Genomic DNA, 20,211 nt, shown 5'->3' with positions numbered 1-20,211 from the left:
GTCAGGGCTTTATGCTTTGGCTCTTTGTACGGTCACCCATGACAAACATGTTAAAGGGTAGAGGCCAGACTAAGAGTGGTCCACCAGTCCTCCCGGTTCAGGGGTTTAGCTTAGGGCTAACAACACGGACTAGTCAAAAGACATTTGTTATGAAAACAGCAATGAAGAATCCAATACAGACAGAGATGGAAGATTTTAATTGCTGCCCTAAATGTTAGCAGTGTAATGCGCAGTAAGTAACTAAAATGATTAAAACGTGAAGGAATAAGAAACTGTACTTGTTTTAGTTAATGTGCAGAAGGTTTTTATTTACAGTAATGAGCACATCATTAATAACAAAATATAACTAAGCAAGTTAATTTGTTTCTGCTACCTAATGCCGGAAATTTCACATTATTCATATAATTCACTGGTGACTTTGACTTGCAAAGCACTTTAGACAGGAAGTTGCAGGCCATTGATTATGAACCTCTCCTTGTTTGATGTTGCTTATACATATCATAAGCAACTGACATCATTTGCTTCTCCATTATTTTGATAGGAAATTATGGCTCAATATGTAGCATTTTCAAATGGGTTCGTTTGCAAAGGTGAAATGTTTCTTCATTATGATAAATGGATTCTTTGTTTCTACAAATAAAATGTATTTGTCAAACTGTATTTCTCAGAGGCTATGTTCCCTTACAAAATAATGTAAAACGTCACTGTGCCTATCAAGATTTACCTTGGTTATCTGAACTGAATTTTATGTGAATTTTTTTTTCCAGACAGGACATACAGAAACATAACATAGTGGAGAAACACTCAATATGGCAAGTCTGTCTGTGAAATAAATCCTGAATCTTATAGACGTACTATATTTCCTCACAAGCAAACCAGTAAAATTGAATCTCACAAGCATTCAATAATGCTTTCATTTCTGTGAACAGAAGGACAAGCTTGTTTGAATGAAAAAAAACACCCTTTAGAGTTCTCAGATTATGCATTAATGAACACATACTTTTGTAAAAAAGAAATTAATAACAATGAGAAAAATGCCTGTGCTTACCATTATAATGGAGCAAGCTGAAGACAGCCTTTAGAGAACACTTGTACAATTAAATTACTGAATTCAGAGGCTATAGTCTGTGATTTCTTGTTATGCCATATAAGCACGAGGGAGTCATTGAAAGGGTTTTAATCAGTTTTCTATTTTGGAATTATTACTGAGAAATTATTCCCCTACACCTGCTTCTGCTAAAGAGGCATCAAAGTTTTGCAAACTGCTTTCAAAATTTGTTCCATTAACTTTAAGTGGAATGAATTTCTCAGGCAGTTTAAGATGTAACAACACTTTTACGCCATCTTTTTAGTGATACTGATAAGGTACAAGTTTCTAGGCAACTCTCGCTGCAAAAGAATATCAAAAACATAAACCCCTGTTGAATCAAACTCCAAGAGGACCACAAACTTGCTGCAGGGTTTGGAGGCTCCTGTGCCTCAATGACCCAGAGAGCTATGTTGGCTGGTGTCAGGGCCTTGTGTTTTGGCTCTTGGTAGGGTCGCCCCTGCCAAATGGGTCAATGGGTAGAGTAAGTCCACCAGGCCTCCAGGTTTAGGGGTTCAGCTCAGGGCTAACAACTCCACTGGTCAAAAAAATTGTTACAGAAACAGCAATGAAGCCAAGGGCAGCCGGAGATGGAGGGCCGTCATTGCTGTCTTAAATACCAGTGATGTAACAGGCAATTAATTATAGTAATAATAATAATTGTTGAATCTATTGCTAAGCCATAAAGTTTAGTAAACCATCTGATTCTAAAATATCTGGAAGTGGATTGTCATTCCAACCAATATTATTTCAAACATACATGCTTCTTAAAATAATTAAACTATTTTTAATAGTTTTTTAAACTATTTGTGGCATTTTTGCCTCTGTTTTAATATGTTCACTTTTCTAATGCTTAAAAAGAGATTAGTGGAGGGTTCTATTTTATCTTGCCGATTTGGTATCCATATCAAAACCTTAATATGACCGGCTTCTCTGTTAATCCGATAAGGACCAGCCAGACATCCCCAATGGACAACTCTTGACAGAAATGAAACAGATTGCTGGAACTCTGTGAGCATTTTCTTCAAAGCCATTGGCTAATCTGGGCCAATTTTTCCTGAAAAAAATTCAAATATCTCATTGGATTCCTTGCTAGCAGAAAAGATACTACATTACATACCAGCAAAGAGCAGAGTGAAGATAATAGCAAGTTGGTATATCCCATGACCCAGAATATTTTTCATCATGGTTCGTGAAATGAGGGGTTTGTCCCTGCCATATGGTTTTCTCATCAGCAGTGCTTCTGTAGGTGGCTCTGTGGCTAGGGCCAAGGAGGCAAAAGTATCCATGATGAGGTTCACCCACAACATCTGCACAGCCTTCAATGGAGAATCCTGGAGAAAAAGAATAATAAAATAATGGCATAAAATCCACTCTTGCTTTTAAAATTGGCATAAGTAGTGTAGATGCCCAGCACAAAGTAGCTTTTATTTAAGACTGTAAGGTCATAAGATATAGGAGCAGAATTAGGCCATTTGGCCCATTCAGTCTGCTCTGCCATTTCAGCATGGCTGATCCAATTTTCCTCTTAGCCCCAATCTCCTGCCTTCTCTCCGTATCCCTTCATGCTCTGACTAACTCAGAATATATCAACCTCTGCCTTAAATATGCCCCATTACTTGACCTCCACAGCCACCTGTGGGAATGAATTCCACAGTTTCACCACTCTCTGGCTAAATGAATTCCATCGCATCTCTGTTCTAAATGATGTCCCTCTATTTTGAGGCCATGTGCTCTGTCCTAGACACCCCCACCTTTGGAAACATCCTCTTCACATCCACTCCATAGAGGCCTTTCAACATTCGATAGATCAATGAGGTCACCCGTCATTCTTCTGAAATCCAACGAATTAAGGTTTTAGCATATGATCAAATATCTCATTTTTTGGAAAACTGCACGGAAATCAGCAAAGAAAATGCTCAGGTGTGAAAGTGTAAAGGGGCAGCAGAGTGGTTCAGCTTGGAGTGCCACTGTCTTTCATCAACAGACACACGGTGCATTACACACGGTCTCTTCCTCCAATCATCTGCATCGATGATAGCAATGCAGTACATAAATGGCTGGTGCACAAGCACTTGTCCATGATTGGTTAGGTACCAGATGAAAATGACCATCTTGTTCCATCTTCCTTTTTTTTTGCCTTGATTTACTCCTAAATCTATGCTTCTAATCCCAAGAACCTTATATACCATTAGAAAGAGTCTGTGAGCTACCGATAGCAATAAATGTATATAAGATACGAATGATACAACAGGCATATGATTTGTTTGAACATATAGTAACCTGATGATGAGTCAGTGAATCAGACAATTGCAATGCAAGAGATGGCCATTTGGCCCATCATGCTAGCACCAGCTCTCTATAAAAGCAATTCACTAGTTCTGACTGCACCTTGATGTTTTATAACTCCAGAAACTAACCAAATGAAAGATAAAGGAGCCAGGATATGTTTTGTTCACTCAGTTTTTCTTTCCTTTTCTTTTAGTTAGGTGCTCACATATGACATGGTGTAATAATGATGCATGCCATTCACATACTTCTTACATGTAACCCAGAATGAATTATGTTAACAAAGGAAGCTCAATCAGACAATATATTTACAATTTGCTCAAATATTACTGAAATATTGAATACACAACACTTGCCATTCCACTGCTCCTTTCTCCATAGTCTGTAAACTTTCTATCAGCACATTTTTACCCAATTCTTGCTAGAAAGCTTGATTCTCTCTCCACCACATCTGCAGCCAGATTCTACATTGGAACTACATCTTGTGTAAAAACATTATTCCCTTTTAATGCTCCTCCCTTCATTTTACACCTGTGCCCTTGAAGTTCCAAATAGCAACAACATTCCACAATTCTGTCTCGCTAAATCCTTCTATATACTTTAATAAAATCTCCCCTCATTCACCTTCTTAAGGAAGACAGTCCCTCTAATCTGCCCTTGCAATTGTCGTCCTTCATTCCCAAGAAGCATTCTCATAAATCTTTTCAGGACTCTCTGATGATTTCACATCCTTGTTGTTATAATGAGGTGTCCAGAACTGATGACAGTGCTCCAGATGATGTGGGACTCGTATTCAGTAAGCGTTCAACACGACTTCCCCAGGTTTATACTGTACGTATTGATTGATTGAACACAGAATACTATGCATCTAATTAACCATTTTCTTAACTTGCCCTGATACTTCCAATAACTCTGTACATCCATACTGCACAGTACCTTGCTCCTGTCCTTCTTATAAAGCAGCATCCTTTATTGCATATTCCTCTCTTCAGTTTTCTTCTCATCATGTAACACCTCACAGTTCTCCGCATTAAGCTTCCATCTGTCATGCAACAGCCCATTCTCCCAGCGTGTTTATATCCTGATGCAAGTTATCACTGTCCTCTCCACAGGCCACATTAATGCTAAGTTTGATGCGCTGGCTTGCACTCCCAGTTCCAGGTCATTTACAGAGATCTAGGAAAAGCAATGGTCCCAACAGCAGTCCCAAGGGAATGCCATTATTCACCTTCCTCGTGTCTAACAAACGACCAGTTATCACAAATCTCTGCTGTCTGTGAATCAGCTTCCTGTCCCTGCTATCAATATCCCTTTAACGTGCTCCAAATTTTTTGATAAAGCTGTTATGAGACATCTTATCAAAAGTTCTAATTCGTGTTCAATTTATCAGCATACAATCGTACATGTATATACCACCAAACGAAACAATGTTCCTCCAGACCAAGGTGCACAACACAGTACATACATTTCACACACACAACATATGAAGTAATATTATCATAAATAAATTAACAAACAGTAAGATGTATTTATAATACATATTACAAAATAAGCAGTACAATGCTACTGGCATTTCAATGTGATGAGACCTGGGTAGTGGCAAAGCATTCAGTAGTCATACACCTTGAGGGAAGGAGCTGTCTTCCATCCTAAAAGTTCTTGGCCTAATGCTACAGGACCTCCTGCCTGACGGTAGGGGCAGGGGTCAAAAATCCTTTTGGAAGACCATGTACGGTACCTCGCACCGATTGCATCACCCTCATCATCTCTATTCATAACCTCATCCAAAAGCCCTATAAAATTAGTCAAACATTAAATTCAGCATTAGCTTTCTGACAATTATTTTGTTTCCAGGCGACAATGGGATCTACTAGGCAAGAATCCTCAATCCAGCCTATCACCCATGTGTGTTCCAGTATTTCTTTGCAAGTTGTAGCCTCGCAGATATTGTTCTTGAAACCCAGCCACTATAACTATCCTGTGAAGAGGAATACTCCACGAGTAGTTATCAGGCCTAGAGCCTTATGCCCTGAATTGCCCAGGTCACAGACCCTGAGTATTGATCAGAGATACTCTAAAAGCAGTTCAAGTGAGCAATAATAAAATCAAAATCATTAAAGTATATATTTAAATATATACTAGATGTTAATATTATGTAAAATGAAGAAAGAAAACTATTTACTATTTAATGACACATTCACAATCAAGCTTAGTAACTGCATTTAGATGAAAGTGGTTTTACTACATGGATCAACTACTGCTGGTCGCAGCGAATCATAAAGTAACATAGCACAGAAAAAGGCCCTTCAGCCCAGATGGATCTTACCAACAGAGCTGCACAAATCAGCTCGTTCCATTTGCCCATGGTTGACCCATCTTTTCCTAAATCTGTTCTATTCATATACCTGTTCCAGCATCTTTTAAACATTGTCATTATTGGTTGCTGGTTAGGTTTTCCCAAAACAGAGGCTACGGATGAACCAGGATATTTGCCATCTGCTGAGTGCTAGATCTCTGCTATTCAAGATCAACAATCCAGAATCTTATAATAAGTCCAGATATGACCAATGGAAGGCCCTCATGAGAGTGAAAAGGCAATGATGTGTGAAATTAGAGACACAATTGGATGCATGACAGCTGTGGCAGGGTTTGCAATGCCGCTACTTTCTGTAAGGTGAAACCTAACAGCAAAAGTATCAGTGATGCTTCACCTTCGATGAGCTCAACACCTTTAATGCACACTTTGAATGGAGCCTAAAACGACATCTGTGTAAACCTCCACTTTATCTAGTGACTCTGCGATGTCTATCTTGGAGGCTGATGTCAGAACATCCTTCAAGAGAGTGAACGCTTGCCAACATGAGGCCCTGACAGTGTGCATTCCCTGGCAGGAGTGTTGAAAGACATCTTCAAATTCTTACTGCAGTGGTCTGAAGTTCCATCTGCCTCAAAAGGGCAACAATCACATGAGTGTCCAAGAACATGGTGAGCTGCCTCAATAAATTTTGACTGGAGCACTTACATCTACAGTAACGAGATGTTTTGAGAAGTTAGTTGCAGCTATAAGTAACTCCTGCCTGAACAAGTACGTGGACACACTGTAAATCACCTACAGCTGCAATAGGGGTACAGCAGACACAATCTCACTGGTTCTCCACTCTGCCTCGGAACATCAAGCCAACAGCTCTCTGTGGTGCTCCAACATGTGTGGTGGTTTTGTCGTACTTGTGTTGCCCTGACCTTGAACACCTAACAATCAAATGCTGACCATTCAGTTTACCAGGGGAGATCTCCTCCATGATCCTGACCGCAGTTTACGTAAAGTTTACAGAAAGCAACTTGCAATGAGTTGCCATGATCTGCAGAATGCTTTGAATTCAAAGGACAGGGAGTTAATGATGACACCTGACAAGACCAACAACACCTTCTGCTCACACACCTACCACATCTAAAGTATCTGTACACTTATGGGAACTGCACCCTTCATCAAGACAGATGCTGCCTGGTGCCTGCTGAATTCTTACAGCAGAGGTGGTTTGCCATTGTCTTCTTCTGGGCAGTGTCCTTACAAGACAGGTGATTCCAGTCATTATCAATACTCTTCAGAGATTGTCTGCCTGGTGTCAGTAGTCGCATAACTAGGGCTTGTGATATGCACCGGCTGCTCATGCGACCATCCACCACCTGCTCCATGGCTTCACATGACACTGATTGGGGGGGAGGGGGCTAAGCAGGTGCTACACCTTGCCCAAGGGTGACCTGCAGGCTAGCGGAGGGAAGGAGCACCTCACACCTCCTTTGGTAGAGACATATCTCCACCCCACATCTCAGTGGTTAACAGTGTGTATTTGAACCTTCAGGAATAGATGTTTCACAACTGGAGGTGACAATGGAAATGTACAAGTCAAAGATGAGTTTCATTTGTAAGGGAGAGCAAGAAAACATTTTGGCAAGATTAATTAACGTACAGACCTGATGGAATTAAGAACTTTCAAAATCATTGTTATTACAAGAATCAAAGTTGTGCAATGAAAATGAAATAACTTCCCACAAATTTTAAGTTGGGAACAATACAATTACTCATTGCCATTCCTTCTGCTTAACACACCGTAAAGTATCTGAGTGGATTATACAGCTATTGTACCAAAACAATGTGCAGAGTCCAGAGGAAGGAAATGAATGCCATATTACTCTGAGAGATGTTCTACCGATAAGAATATTCAGACTGGGAGGATTAGCTGTTTGCTTATACAGCCCCTTAGGTTGTCCTTCCCTTTCAATAGATAATGGCTGATCTGATTGTTGGCATTAACTTCACCTTCTTGCCTGATCCTATCATCCCTGGTTCTTTAACGGTCCAAATCTACTTCGGGCTTGAATAATCTTATAGGGAACGCACAAACAGTTAGCACCAACAATGAAAGCAGTTTCTTTAGGACATAGATATGGAAGGTCACTGGACTTAAGTTATAAAAATAGACAGATAACAGCACTGATTTCCCCAATGATGAGCTGACTTCGCCAACAGAATGTGGAGGAAAATTGAATGAATGAGAATAGAGGCAATTACCTTCAATGTTACAAAGTCATTGCTTTCAATGTCACAGTACTTCATGCCTTATATATAGCAATCTAACCAGAAGAGATTTCACAGTTGAACTGTAAAGGTAAATGCATTGAGCCCAAGATATAAATAACTGCAGTGACAGTTGTTGCAAGTCCCTGGGGTAATTTCTAAATAATGAAAAATGAATGAAGAATTAAATTAAAATTCCCAAGCCTACTGACTGCAATAGAGTTCTTCCCATTATCTTATAGCTCAAACAGAAGCAATAAATTGAAGAAAAAAAATTGTTGGATTCTTAACAGTTCAGCTGTGCTGAAATCCCCACTTTACAACTTCGAATGAGGAATGATCAAAGCTCTTAATTGTCCATAGCATCACGCTGGAAATTAATTTAATTTTACTCACAAAACATCAGCATTGAATTCCTTTGAGAAATATTTCTGCACTAACTGCCCTTCAGTAAAGCCACTGTCAGTGTGTATTTATTGAGGCGTTGAAAGCCTCAATATTGGCAGTAATTCAAAATATTTAAATGAAGATCATGATAAATAGTCCATTTGTGTTTCCACCTAAGCGTGCCAATTACTAATTACACGGACTCTTTCTTCAAAATTAGCAAAGGCTCAAGGAATTGGTCTGTGTGTTGGTGGCTGTGTGGGATGTTAGCTAAACTTTCAAGGTACAGTAAAGAAGAAAGAAAGTGAACACTTTTTTACAGGTAGAGATACATTGGCAATGACATCAAGTGAAAATGAACAATATATGTGATTCATCAATGGTCCATACAGCCTTTTTTTTATATATAAGAAAAAAGATAGAAAATCTTAATTCAGGTTTGGTTTGTACCACAATACCTATACTATTACTAATTACACGTAGGGAAACTAAACGAATGGGTCACCTTGCAGGCAAATCTATTGTGTGAATAGCTTCCTGAATGTAAGGCAAGCACTCCCAGATTAAAGGCAGCATTACCACTCTGATCCTCACTTTCACACCTCAATTACGTACAATCTCCTTCACTCTTGTGCGATGGGAGAAGAGGGAGGGGGAGGGGGATCTTCGGGATTCTGAAGTTTCCATCATTCATTCGATGGGGTTACTTGTATCACTGATATCTGTGAAGAGTACAAATTTCAGCTTGTATATGGTTACATTCTCTGATATTAAGCGAACCATTTGAACTCTTGCTCTGGAAAGTGAATAATCTTTGTTTATAGCCTGTAGTCTGATGTACCACGATTAGACTTAACCCTTGATATTTCCCATCACTTCATTCCCTTTCCCTTCACAGACTACCTGCCCACTTAGTTAATGATAATTATAAACTGAAGATCACTCAGCATTAATCATCCCAGCAGCAAAATTAATCTTCTTGTCACATTCTTCGGTATAAAGTTATTATGCTCTTTGAAAAATCTGTTTCCCCTCATAGTTTTTCTCTGAAACTATGGGAATTGGTGGCTGTCAGTTATTTGGAAGAGTTTTTAAAGTGGAAAAGACATTACGCTGGGACAGTTCCATTCCCTCAACCTCAGAAGTCTGGGTCCAGTGGTACGAACAAGTGCCACAAACTGGGGTCTTCCTCGGCCGTAGTGGATGACCATGACGTCCTCAGTGCCTTTTCACACCCTTCACTCTCCACAGAGCATCGCAGAACCACCTTCCTAGTCATTGGATCGCACTGTAAATCTCATTCACCCAGTCCGCTGGAACTGAATTCGCAAGCTGGGACAGGCATGTCCCTATCTCACTGGGGTACCAGGCTGCCAGCTACCCTCACCTGGTTTTGCCCATCTATTGAAGTGATATACCAGGGTGTGGCTGCTGTCACATGCAAACTGCTACTTGGAGTCACAGGTGAGAGATGAGTGTCCGGTGGGGCCAAAGGTGAGTGATCTTCCCTGGAATGGATAACAAGCTCCTTCACCAGAGGTGCTGCCCACCCACCCCCGACACCCTGTACAGATCCAGAATATAATTTAAATATAAAATTGACCACAGGCCACCTCACTGCTTATCCGCATAATTATCGTGCCAACTTTTAATATCCTGAGGAAGTTTATTCCTTTTGGAAACTCTCTGTTAAACAGTAATTATTTTTTCTAACTGTGCTTAAATCACTATTTTACAATTTAGAATGAGGAATGATCAAAGCTCTTAATTGTCGAGAACATCATGCTGGAGATTAATTTTATTTTACTCACAAACCATCGAGATCAAACTTTGCAGCATTGAATTCCTTAGAGAAATATTTCTGCACTAACCGCCCTTCAGTGTATATTTATTCAGGCGTTGAAAGCCTCAATATTGGCAATAATTCAAAATATTTAAATGAAGACCACTCTGTTAATGGTTTGAAGACAAGGTCATCAAGAATGCTTTTGGCACATTGGCTTTCATAAATTAATGTATTGAGTACAGGAGATGGGATGTTATGTTGAAGTTGTATAAGATGTTGGTGAGGCCTGATTTGGAGTATTGTGTGCAGTTTTGGTTACCTAGCTACAGGAAAGATATAAATAAGGTTGAAAGAGCACAGAAAAAAATTCACAAGGATGTTGCTGGGTCTGGAGGACCTGAGTTATAAGGAAAGATTGAATAGGTTTTATTACTTGGAACATAGAGGATTAAGAGGAGATTTGATAGAGGTATGCAAAATTATGAGGGGTATAGACAGGGTAAATGCAAGCAGGGGCTTTAAGAGTGAAAGGAGAAAAGTTTAAGGGGAACATGAGGGGGAAACTTCTTCACTTAGAGGGTTGTGAGAGAGTGGAACAAGTTGCCAGCACAAGTGGTGGACGTGGGTTTGATTTCAACATTTAAGATACAGTAGGTTCAGATAGGTACCTGGATGCTAGGGGCATGGAGGTCTAATGGTTTCAGTGCAGGTTGATTGGAGTCAGCAGTTCAAATGGTTTTGACATAGACTAGAAGGGCAGAAGACCAGTTTCTGTGCCTTGGTTTTCTATGACTCTATAGCCCATAAGTGCTGATGAGTTACATAACACAGCATTGTCTGCTGATCACTGACCTGAAAAGCAAGCCCTTTCAAGCTTTGAGGATGTGCATTCAGAAATAAACCCTCACCTGCGTGATGCATGCTCCAGTAAAGGCCACAATAACCGCAACAACATTCACGGTGAGCTGGAACTGCAGGAACTTGGAGATGCTGTCATAAACATTTCGGCCCCACATGACAGCCTTTACAATGCTGCTAAAGTTGTCATCAGTCAAGATAATGTCGGAGGCTTCCTTTGCTACATCAGTGCCTGCAATTCCCTAAAATACAGCAAGAAAAATGTTAACCAGCATCACAGCTGTCAGAGCTATCATTGAAAGACAGATTCCAGGGAATAGAATAGTAACACAAGTACAATGAATTAGTTATGCTCCATAATTAACACGTTGTTATTAAAACTGCTTTGAACTAATAATTAATATGCTCTAAACACAAAAAATTCTGCAGAGGCTGGAAATCCAAAGCAACACACACCATATACTGGAGGAACTCAGCAGGTGAGGCAGCACCTATGGAAATGAATAGAGAGTTAATGTTTCAGGCCGAGACCCTTCTTCCGGACTGGAAAGGAAAGTGGAAAGATGCCAGAATAAAAAGGTGGGGAAAGGGAGAGGAAGGAGGATAACATGCCAATCTTTAACTAGACAAAATATGTTGGTGTTCATAGGGACATGGGTGTCATTGTGTATAATTCACAAAACGTGATGCAGCCAGCAATTTCAAAAGCAAACAATATTGCCATTATTTCAAGAAGATCTGAGTCCATTAGGAAAGATGTCTTTCTGCAGTAATTTGGGCCTTTGGTTCTAGAATACTGTGTACAATCCTGGTCCCCCTACTGAAGGCAGGATATACTTACACTAGAGCAGGGGTTTCCCAACCAAAGGTTAACGGACTCCTTTTTTAATTCTAATGGTCCATGGCATAAAATAGGTTGGGAACCCTTGCAATAGAGGATTGAAACAAAAAGAATTACAAACTGATTGTGGGTACAGGAATTTGAGCAATGAGAGATTCGGTAGATGAAGCCAATACACTTTAAAGTTCAGAAGAGTTCAGGATTCAAGATTGCTTATTGTCATTCTTCAGTACACAAGTGAAAAGAGCACAAAATAATTGTTACTCTGCCTCTGATGCAGCAGATTAGAAAAACACAATAAGTATATAGAGAACATAATGAAAAAGCAATATAAGCATAAGGCAATCCTATAAAACACAATGCACAAGTAACTGTATGAGTGATTTATGAAGAGACCATCCAGATGCTTGATTTGTAGATACTGGGAAGCCCTCCCAGTTCATTAATGGCATGAGTGCTCGGGATCAAGTACTGTGGCCGGCATTTAATTGTATGATGTTCAGTTTTCATGGAATTGTGACTGCAAACCACAGAAGAGCTTGTGCACTAATCTTTGTTGATGTGTATATACACACACACACACACACACACACACACACACACACACACTGGTGGTGAATAAAGACAAGGTGCTGAATCTTTGGAAGTCGTTACTGCAGATGCTCAGTTGCTGAATACATTTGACAGAACTATAGACTCTCCAAGAGGACCTTGTGCCTCAATGACCAGGAGAGCTATGTTGGCTGGAGTCAGGGTCTTATGCTTTGGCTCTTGGGAGTGTCAGCCATGCCAAACAGGTCAAAGGGTAGAATCCAGACTAAGAGTAGTCCACCATTCCTCTAGGTTCGGGAGTTCAATTCAGGACTATTCTGACTGGCAAAACAAAATTGTTACAGAAACAGTATATATATATATCTGTGTGCAAAGGTATTCCTCATTCTCCACCTGTGTCTTGCATGACTGACAGTAATGAAAACAGAGAGGAAGCTACAGACACAATGAAGGAAGCTCTGAACACCGCCAGAGATGGAGGCCCTTCGTTGCTGCCCTAAATGCCGGTAAGCAAGTAGACTGTGGATACTAAGCAATTTAAGAGATATGGGAAGAGTGCAACAAAATAATGATGAAGTAAAGTTCAATGTTCAAAATATATTTATTATCAAAGTACATATATGTCACCACATACAACCCTGAGATTCATTTTCTTGCAGTCATACTCAGTAAATCCATAATAGATGAATAATCATAGTATAATCAATGAAAGACTGCATCAACTTGGGTGTTCAACTAGTGTGCAAAAGACAACAAACTGTGTAAACACAATAAGAAAGAAGAAATAATAATACCCCACTTGGAGTACTGTGCTCAGTTCTGGTCGCCTCACTATAGGAAGGATGTGGAAACTATAGAAAGGGTGCAGTGGAGATTTACAAGGATGTTGCCTGGATTGGGGAGCATGCCTTATGAGAATAGATTGAGTGAACTCGGCCTTTTCTCCTTGGAGTGGTGGAGGATGAGAGGTGACCTGATAAGTGGTGTATAAGATGATGAGAGGTATTGATCTTGTGGATAGTCAGAGGCTTTCTCCCAGGGCTGAAATGGTTGCCACAAGAGCACAAAGGTTTAAGGTGCTGGGGAATAGGTACAGAGGAGATGTCAAGGGTAAGTTTTTTACTCAGAGAGTGGTGAGTGCATGGAATGGGCTGCCAGTAAAAGTGGTGGAGGTGGAAATGATAGGGTCTTGATGAAGGAAGATATGATAGATGTCATAAGTCTCTATGCTAGAGACTTTTGGATAGGTACATGGAGCTTAGAAAAATAGAGGGCTATAGGTAAGCCTAGTAATTTCTAAGGTAGGGACATGTTCAGCACAACATTGTGGGCTGAAGGGCCTGTATTATGCTGTAGGTTTTCTATGTTTCTATAAATAAGCAATAAATATCGAGAACAGGAGATGAAGAGTCCCTTGAAAGTGAGTCCATAGGTTGTGGGAGCATTTCAATGATGGGGCAAGTGAAGCTGAGTGAAATTTGGTTCAAGAGCTTGATGACCGAGGGTAATAACTGTTTGCCATCTTGGTGGTGTGAGTCCTGAGGCTCTTGTACCTTCTCTCTGATATCAGCAGTGAGAAGAGAGCATGGTCTGGGTGGGTGACAGATATGGTTTCCTGCGACAATGCTTCATGTAAATGTCCTCAATGGTGGGAAGGGCTTTACCTCTAATAGATTCATGATACCCATGAGTACAATAGTAGTAGAATGTTTAAAAAATTCATAATGCAACTAAGGAGAGACAGTATGGTCTTATGACAAGGAAATTGAGCTAATTTATTAGCATTCTTTAAGACTGTAAAAGTATGGATAAAATGAAAGCTATAGTGTATTTGGATGGTGCCAGATAAAATATCACTACACAAGCTAAGTGCTCATATTTTGGTGCTAATACATGAGCATGGTTAGACTGGCCATTTTCAGGTTGGCAAGTTGAAACAAGCATCATTGCTGGCCTCAGCTACGAACAATCTATATCTAAAGGAACACACACAAACTGCTGGAGGAACTCAGCAGGTCAGGCAGCATCTATGGAGATGAATGAACAGTCAATGTTTCGGGCCGAGACCCTTCTTCGGGATTCATATATAGGTCGGTTGCGGTAGTTAATAATGGCATTCCTATGCCGCTCCCACATGGGAGGAGTTCACATGTTGTACAAGCAGCTTTATCAATAAAGTTCAGTTGAATATCCTGCATGCTGGCCTCTTGGTGTGTGCTCTGTGCTAACCGCCATTATCGAACACAACACAATCTAATTCTATGAAAGGAGAGTGCATTACAGTCACTTTCACTGCTAATCCAAAGATAGCTGGCAAAGAATGTTATGATGAGGTACAGAGTCTGCAAAGGAATATTGATAGACAACGTGAGTGGATAAAAACTTGGCAAATGGTGTACATATAACAGGAGCAGGAACATAAAAGTGGAATTTTGTTTGAGTGGAAATAGACATTACAGAATGTTGATGCTAAAGCGATTCCATCTTAAAACACAGAATGTTAAGATTAAGATACAGGAACTAATTGGGTAAATAAATAAAATGTTACCATTTATTCACAGGGAATATAATATAAAAAGTTAAGTCTTTCTACAAATGTGCAGGATGTTAGTGAGACCATAGCTGGTGTATTGTACACGTTGGTTGGTCTCCTTACTTAATGAAGGATTTAATTGCATTGGAGACAGATCAGACACAGAGTTGGTGTCCAATATAAAAGATTAAACAGGGTTGTAACTCTTCTCACTGGAGTTCAGGAGAATTAGAAGTGATCTTTACAAACATGTAAGATTCTGAGGGAGGATATCTCCCCTCAAGGGGGAATCTAAAACCAAAGTGCATTAGTTTCTGCATAGGACACGGCCCACTTAAGTTAGAGACAAGAAGTCATGAATCTTTGGAAAGTTGTAGGGTTTTTTAAAATTTCTGAATATATTCAGAGCTGAAATGAACAGAAATCAGACTCTTAGGGTGTCTAAATTTACAGCCAAGACAGGGGAGATCTGATCAGACGTGATCCAATTTGAATGTAGCCTTCTCCTGTTCCTACTCCTTACATTAAATCCTTACAAGATTTCAGTAGTATTTTAATACAATTTCTTTTTTAAAAGTGCTTGCTTTTGATTTATTCAGGGAAATCTTTGAACATAAAATTACTCATGACTTGTTTATACTCTCTCCAGAAATCCTCTATAGAATTAACACCATGTGCCTTTATACATAATGGATCAAGCTTTTGCTACACATGTTCTGTGTGTTCATTTTTGTCCTTTCAATATTTCACCTCGGGCTGGCACAACTTTCATCTCACTTAATCTTCTTCCCAGAGATGTAATTGTTTCAAAAATTTTCCCTCTCACAAATCTGAATTAGAAATTAGAAAATAGCAATTTCCCTCAAGAAAGGCTTCACAAGGGAAAGAATCTAAAACAAAGAAACTACTTGACAAAGAGTAGTTCTTTCGGCCTATAATGAAATAAAAAGGGAAAATCCTATTCTTTAAGCACACCTTGTTTAAAAGATTAAACAGAGAAAGCATGACAGTTTCAACACTATTCCTGGTGTTCATGAATCCAACAGAAATATAGCCATAATTTCATGCATAATGGTCTCAGGAAGGGTAGCAACTAGCAGCTTTTGCTGAAGCCAAACCAGGCTTTAAGCATTGACCTTTCCTCTTCCTTTCCAGTCCTGAAGAAGGGTCTCGGCCCAAAACATCCTCTGTTTATTCCTCCCACAGATGCTGCCTGACCTGCCGAGTTCCTTTAGATTTTATGTGTGTTGCTCTGGATTTCCTGCATCTGCAGAACCTCTTGTGTTTGAAAAATGACCAGCCATTGAGGATTCTACCCTCTGTCCTGTCCAGCAGCCAAGAACTCTACTATCCTTCCTTGGTCCAGCCAAGGTAGGTACTGTGAAACCTGAAGGCGCACACTCAAAAATTCAGGAACAACTTCTTCCTCTCTGCCAACCGATTTCTGAATAGAATTGAAACCATGAAGACTATCTCACAACATTTTATTTCTATTTTTGCACTATTTATTTAATTTGACTATTTTATATATAGCTTCCTGTAGAAGCAGTAGAGGCCAGTTCAGTTGTGTCACTTAAGGTAAAATTGGATAGGTATATGGACAGGAAAGGAGTGGAGGGTTATGGGCTGAGTGTGGGTAGGTGGGACTAGGTGAGATTAAGAGTTCGGCATGGACTAGGAGGGCCGAGATGGCCTGTTTCCGTGCTGTGATTGTTATATGGTTTTATGGTTACATATACATATATACATTATACATATACATCTTATTGTAATTCACTTTTTTCTATTATTATGTATTGCATTGTACTGCTGCCGCAAAGGGAACTAATTTCATGACGTGCTGGTGATATTAAACCTGATTCCGATTCTGACTCATGTCTTTACCTCTAGTGCTTCCCATTGGCCTTCCTTGTTTTCAACATAACCTCAATCTAATATTGCTGAAGAACAAATATGGAAGCATTATCATCAGTTTCCAAATGTTACCTTAATGACCAGGAAAGAAGTGTTCATTTTCCTATCATATTAATATAAATACACAAACAAAACATGGGCCATCAAGTATTTTGAAAGTTTGATCACAATTAGATACCGATCACTAGAGGGTGCTCAAATCTTACCAGATGATGTTACTTGGCTTGAGATTGTTTCAGGATTTGAGTTACTTAGTTGTATTCCATATAGATTAATGGCAACTGACATCCTACTAAAGGATTGAATGAGGGTGAACAACTAAACAAAGTTAATCTCACCAAAATTGTTGCAAATAGGGAGTATTAAGCAGGACCTACTGTAATTTCCTCAACCATGATCTTTTGGAAACTCTTAACTTCCGTGGGGTAGATTGTACAGTTGCTTAAATAAGGATATGAATTGCAATACAGCACTAATCAATCTAATTAGTTGCACAAACTTAGACCATAAGACATAAGGGCAGAACCAGACAGATTGGCCTATCAAGTCTGTTCCACCATTCCATCATGGCTGATTTGTTTTTTTTCTCAACCCTTCTCCTGCCTTCTTCCTGTAACCTTTGACAACCTTACTAAACAAGAATCTATTAGCCTCACAATATACCCACAGCTGTCTGTGGCAACAAATTCCACAGATTCACCACTCTCTGGCTGAATAAATTCCTCCTTATCTCTGTTCTAAAGCAACACCTCTCTGTTCTGAGGCTGTGCCCTCTGGTCTTAAGACTCCCCCACTATAGGAAACCTCCTCTCTGCAGCCACTCTGTCAAGGCCTTTCATGCTAACATTATCCTTGTTGCTGCCACTGAGTCAGCCAGGCCAGACAACTGCTGCTCATTCCAATACGGTGTAGCCCCAAAGTCAGTCTTGCACCATCTCTGCATCTTGAATTCATCCTCTAAGGCAACCTATCATCTCCTCCATTAAATACAGCACTGTGCAGAGTTGAATGTAGCCACTTAGGTAGCACCCTATTGGAGCACATGGATGGACAACTGTGCAAGGAAACAGGTACAAAGAAAATGCAGAAGGCTGAATCAATGTAGAGCCAGGGACTCTCTTTACTGGTGGGTGCTGAGTTTCACTTTTAGATTGGTGTGCACATTAAGTCGGTCAAACACAAGAAGGAAGGCAAGGTGAAATTTTGTTGATAATCTGCTAAATGAGGTTTAGGCCTCTACAATCCACTTTGATGGCTTTTCTACAGGTGACAGGGGCTGAGCGGAGAATGGAATAATTATTTTGCTTCCCCTCAACGACCCCTTCCCTCTCTTCTTCTGCTTCTGCTCCTGAGCTGCTTTGTGATACAGCGAGTGGAAGCAACACCTTTCATTCCATCTGGGTAGCCTCCAACTTCATGACACGAATATCTACTTCACCTTCTGGTAAACAAATTGTCCTCCCCCCCACCCCCATTCCCCACTCTGACCTTTTACCTCTTCTCATTACTTTCCCCTGGGTCCCCTCCTCCTTCCCTTTTCCCTATGGTCCACTCTCCTCTCGTATCAGATTCTTTCTTCTCCAGTCTTTCCCCACCCACCCAGCTTCAACTATCACCTTCCAGCTAGCCTACTTCCCTCCCTCCACCTTTTTAATCTGGCATCTTCCTTCTTCCTTCTCAGTCTTGAGGAAGGATCTTGGCCCAAAACGTCGTCTATCCATTCACTTCCGCAGATACTGCCTGACCTGCTGAGTTTCCAGTACTTTGTGTGTGTGTTGTAGTGGAAGGGCTGTCATTTCACACAGCAAAGGTTCAGACAGCATGCTGAAAATCACCACAAATCCAGGCTGCAGGTTCATTGTGTCGACATTCAAACGACCTGCTCCATCATATTCTACACAGCAGTATCAGCCTGCAAACATGTATGGAGATTGTGCTCCCGGCCAGACTCTTGCCATTCTCCAGCCATCCCTTGGATTTTAATACTGGCTTGCATCCAGATGCAAAGGCATGTTGTAAAGTGAAGATATCATGAATGCTACAAGAATAGTAGGCACAAATTGCACATGAAGAGAGAGGAACCCCATTTGGTTTAAATAGCTGACAACACTACTGCAGTGGTATGCTTGCAGTCAGTGACACCCGGTACCAGGGGAAACATACAATCCCATCAAAGCAGGCTGGTCTCTGCTAAGGGAATGTGAAATATATTTATCCCTCTTTTGATCAGGCAGCAGCAATAATCTCTGCCACACAGTACTGGATAACAAACTGTAAAACGATCCAAATATTACCAGCTCCAACAAAGAAGATTCACTGATGATATAATTAGAATCAGAATCAGATTTAATATCACAGGCAGGGCTATGGGGAGAAGGCAGGAAATCGGGGCTGAGAGGGAAATGGATCAGCCATGACAAAATGGCTGAGCAGACTTGATGGACTAAATGGACTGATTCTGCTCATATATCTTATGGTCTTATGAGATATTTCATGAAATTTGTTGTTATGCGACAGCAGTACATTGCAATACAAAATAAAAACTGTAAATTACGGTATATATAAAGTTAAATTATATAAGTTATGCAAAAATAGAAAATAAAGTGTAGTGAGGTAGTGTTTATGGATTCAGTGCCCATTCAGGAATATGAAGGCAGAGGGGAAGAAGCAATTCCTGAATCATTGAATGTGTGCCATCAGGGTTCTGTACGTCTTCCCTGATGGTAGCAATGAAGAATGGGCATGTCTTGGGTGATGGGGGTCCTTAATGATGGATATGTCACCTTTTAGAGGCATCTCTATCATATCGTTCATTACAAGGAGGAGGAAGCAACTGAAAGAACTGATCTGTGCTTTTGCGTGTGCCTCCATTAAAAAAAAATATATGATGTGAATGATTACTTCCTCAATTGCCACAAAAACTAATTCGCAGGGTCACCTTGACAGTGATGAGACCTTGCTTCTGTTCTTTCCTTGAGGTACAGTTCCATTATGCTGAAATATAAAGGTGCCCAGGCCACTCACTGATGATGTATTTCATGACACACAAGCTGCCAGCAGCGGTGGATTTCAATGAACATCCATTTACTGAAGTGCAATCGACTCACAGACTATTCTTTGTGGAGCTTCAGCTGAAGTAATTGCTTCCTAATGACTGGGTAGACATGGGCTCCTGCTGAGAGCTCTTTCTCCAGATCCTTCAGAAAGAAAGTCCTGGTACCATGAACTGCCTGATCATTCTCCCCGCCACGCTGTTATTAGCCAGAACAGCAAACATGTCTGAGCACTACTGGTTTGAGGAGTCAGCACAACCTTCAGGAGTTGTCAGACCTCATCTCTGACAGACTGTTGTCAGCTGAGACAACCGTGTGATGCATCAACTTCCTGC

At 40.3% G+C, this 20,211-nt stretch overlaps 1 protein-coding gene across 18 annotated transcripts in view; it reads right to left on the bottom strand.

The window, feature by feature from the left end:
- The window catches only part of atp2b2 (ATPase plasma membrane Ca2+ transporting 2), an 873,878-nt gene that overhangs the window by 28,261 nt on the left and 825,406 nt on the right, over positions 1-20,211 (bottom strand). For all 18 annotated transcript variants that reach the window (XM_059944034.1, XM_059944033.1, XM_059944030.1 and 15 more), the window contains 2 exons: positions 11,034-11,225; positions 2,208-2,421 (listed from right to left, as the gene is read on the bottom strand). In XM_059944034.1, coding sequence (XP_059800017.1) covers positions 2,208-2,421; positions 11,034-11,225 — 406 coding nt within the window. The remainder of the gene's footprint in view (positions 1-2,207; positions 2,422-11,033; positions 11,226-20,211) is intronic.

This window comes from Hypanus sabinus, chromosome 19 (assembly GCF_030144855.1).
Source record: "Hypanus sabinus isolate sHypSab1 chromosome 19, sHypSab1.hap1, whole genome shotgun sequence".
Classification (NCBI taxonomy): Eukaryota; Metazoa; Chordata; class Chondrichthyes; order Myliobatiformes; family Dasyatidae; genus Hypanus; species Hypanus sabinus.
Note: the sequence above shows the minus strand (reverse complement) of the source record. Positions and strands in the feature narration are given on the sequence as shown.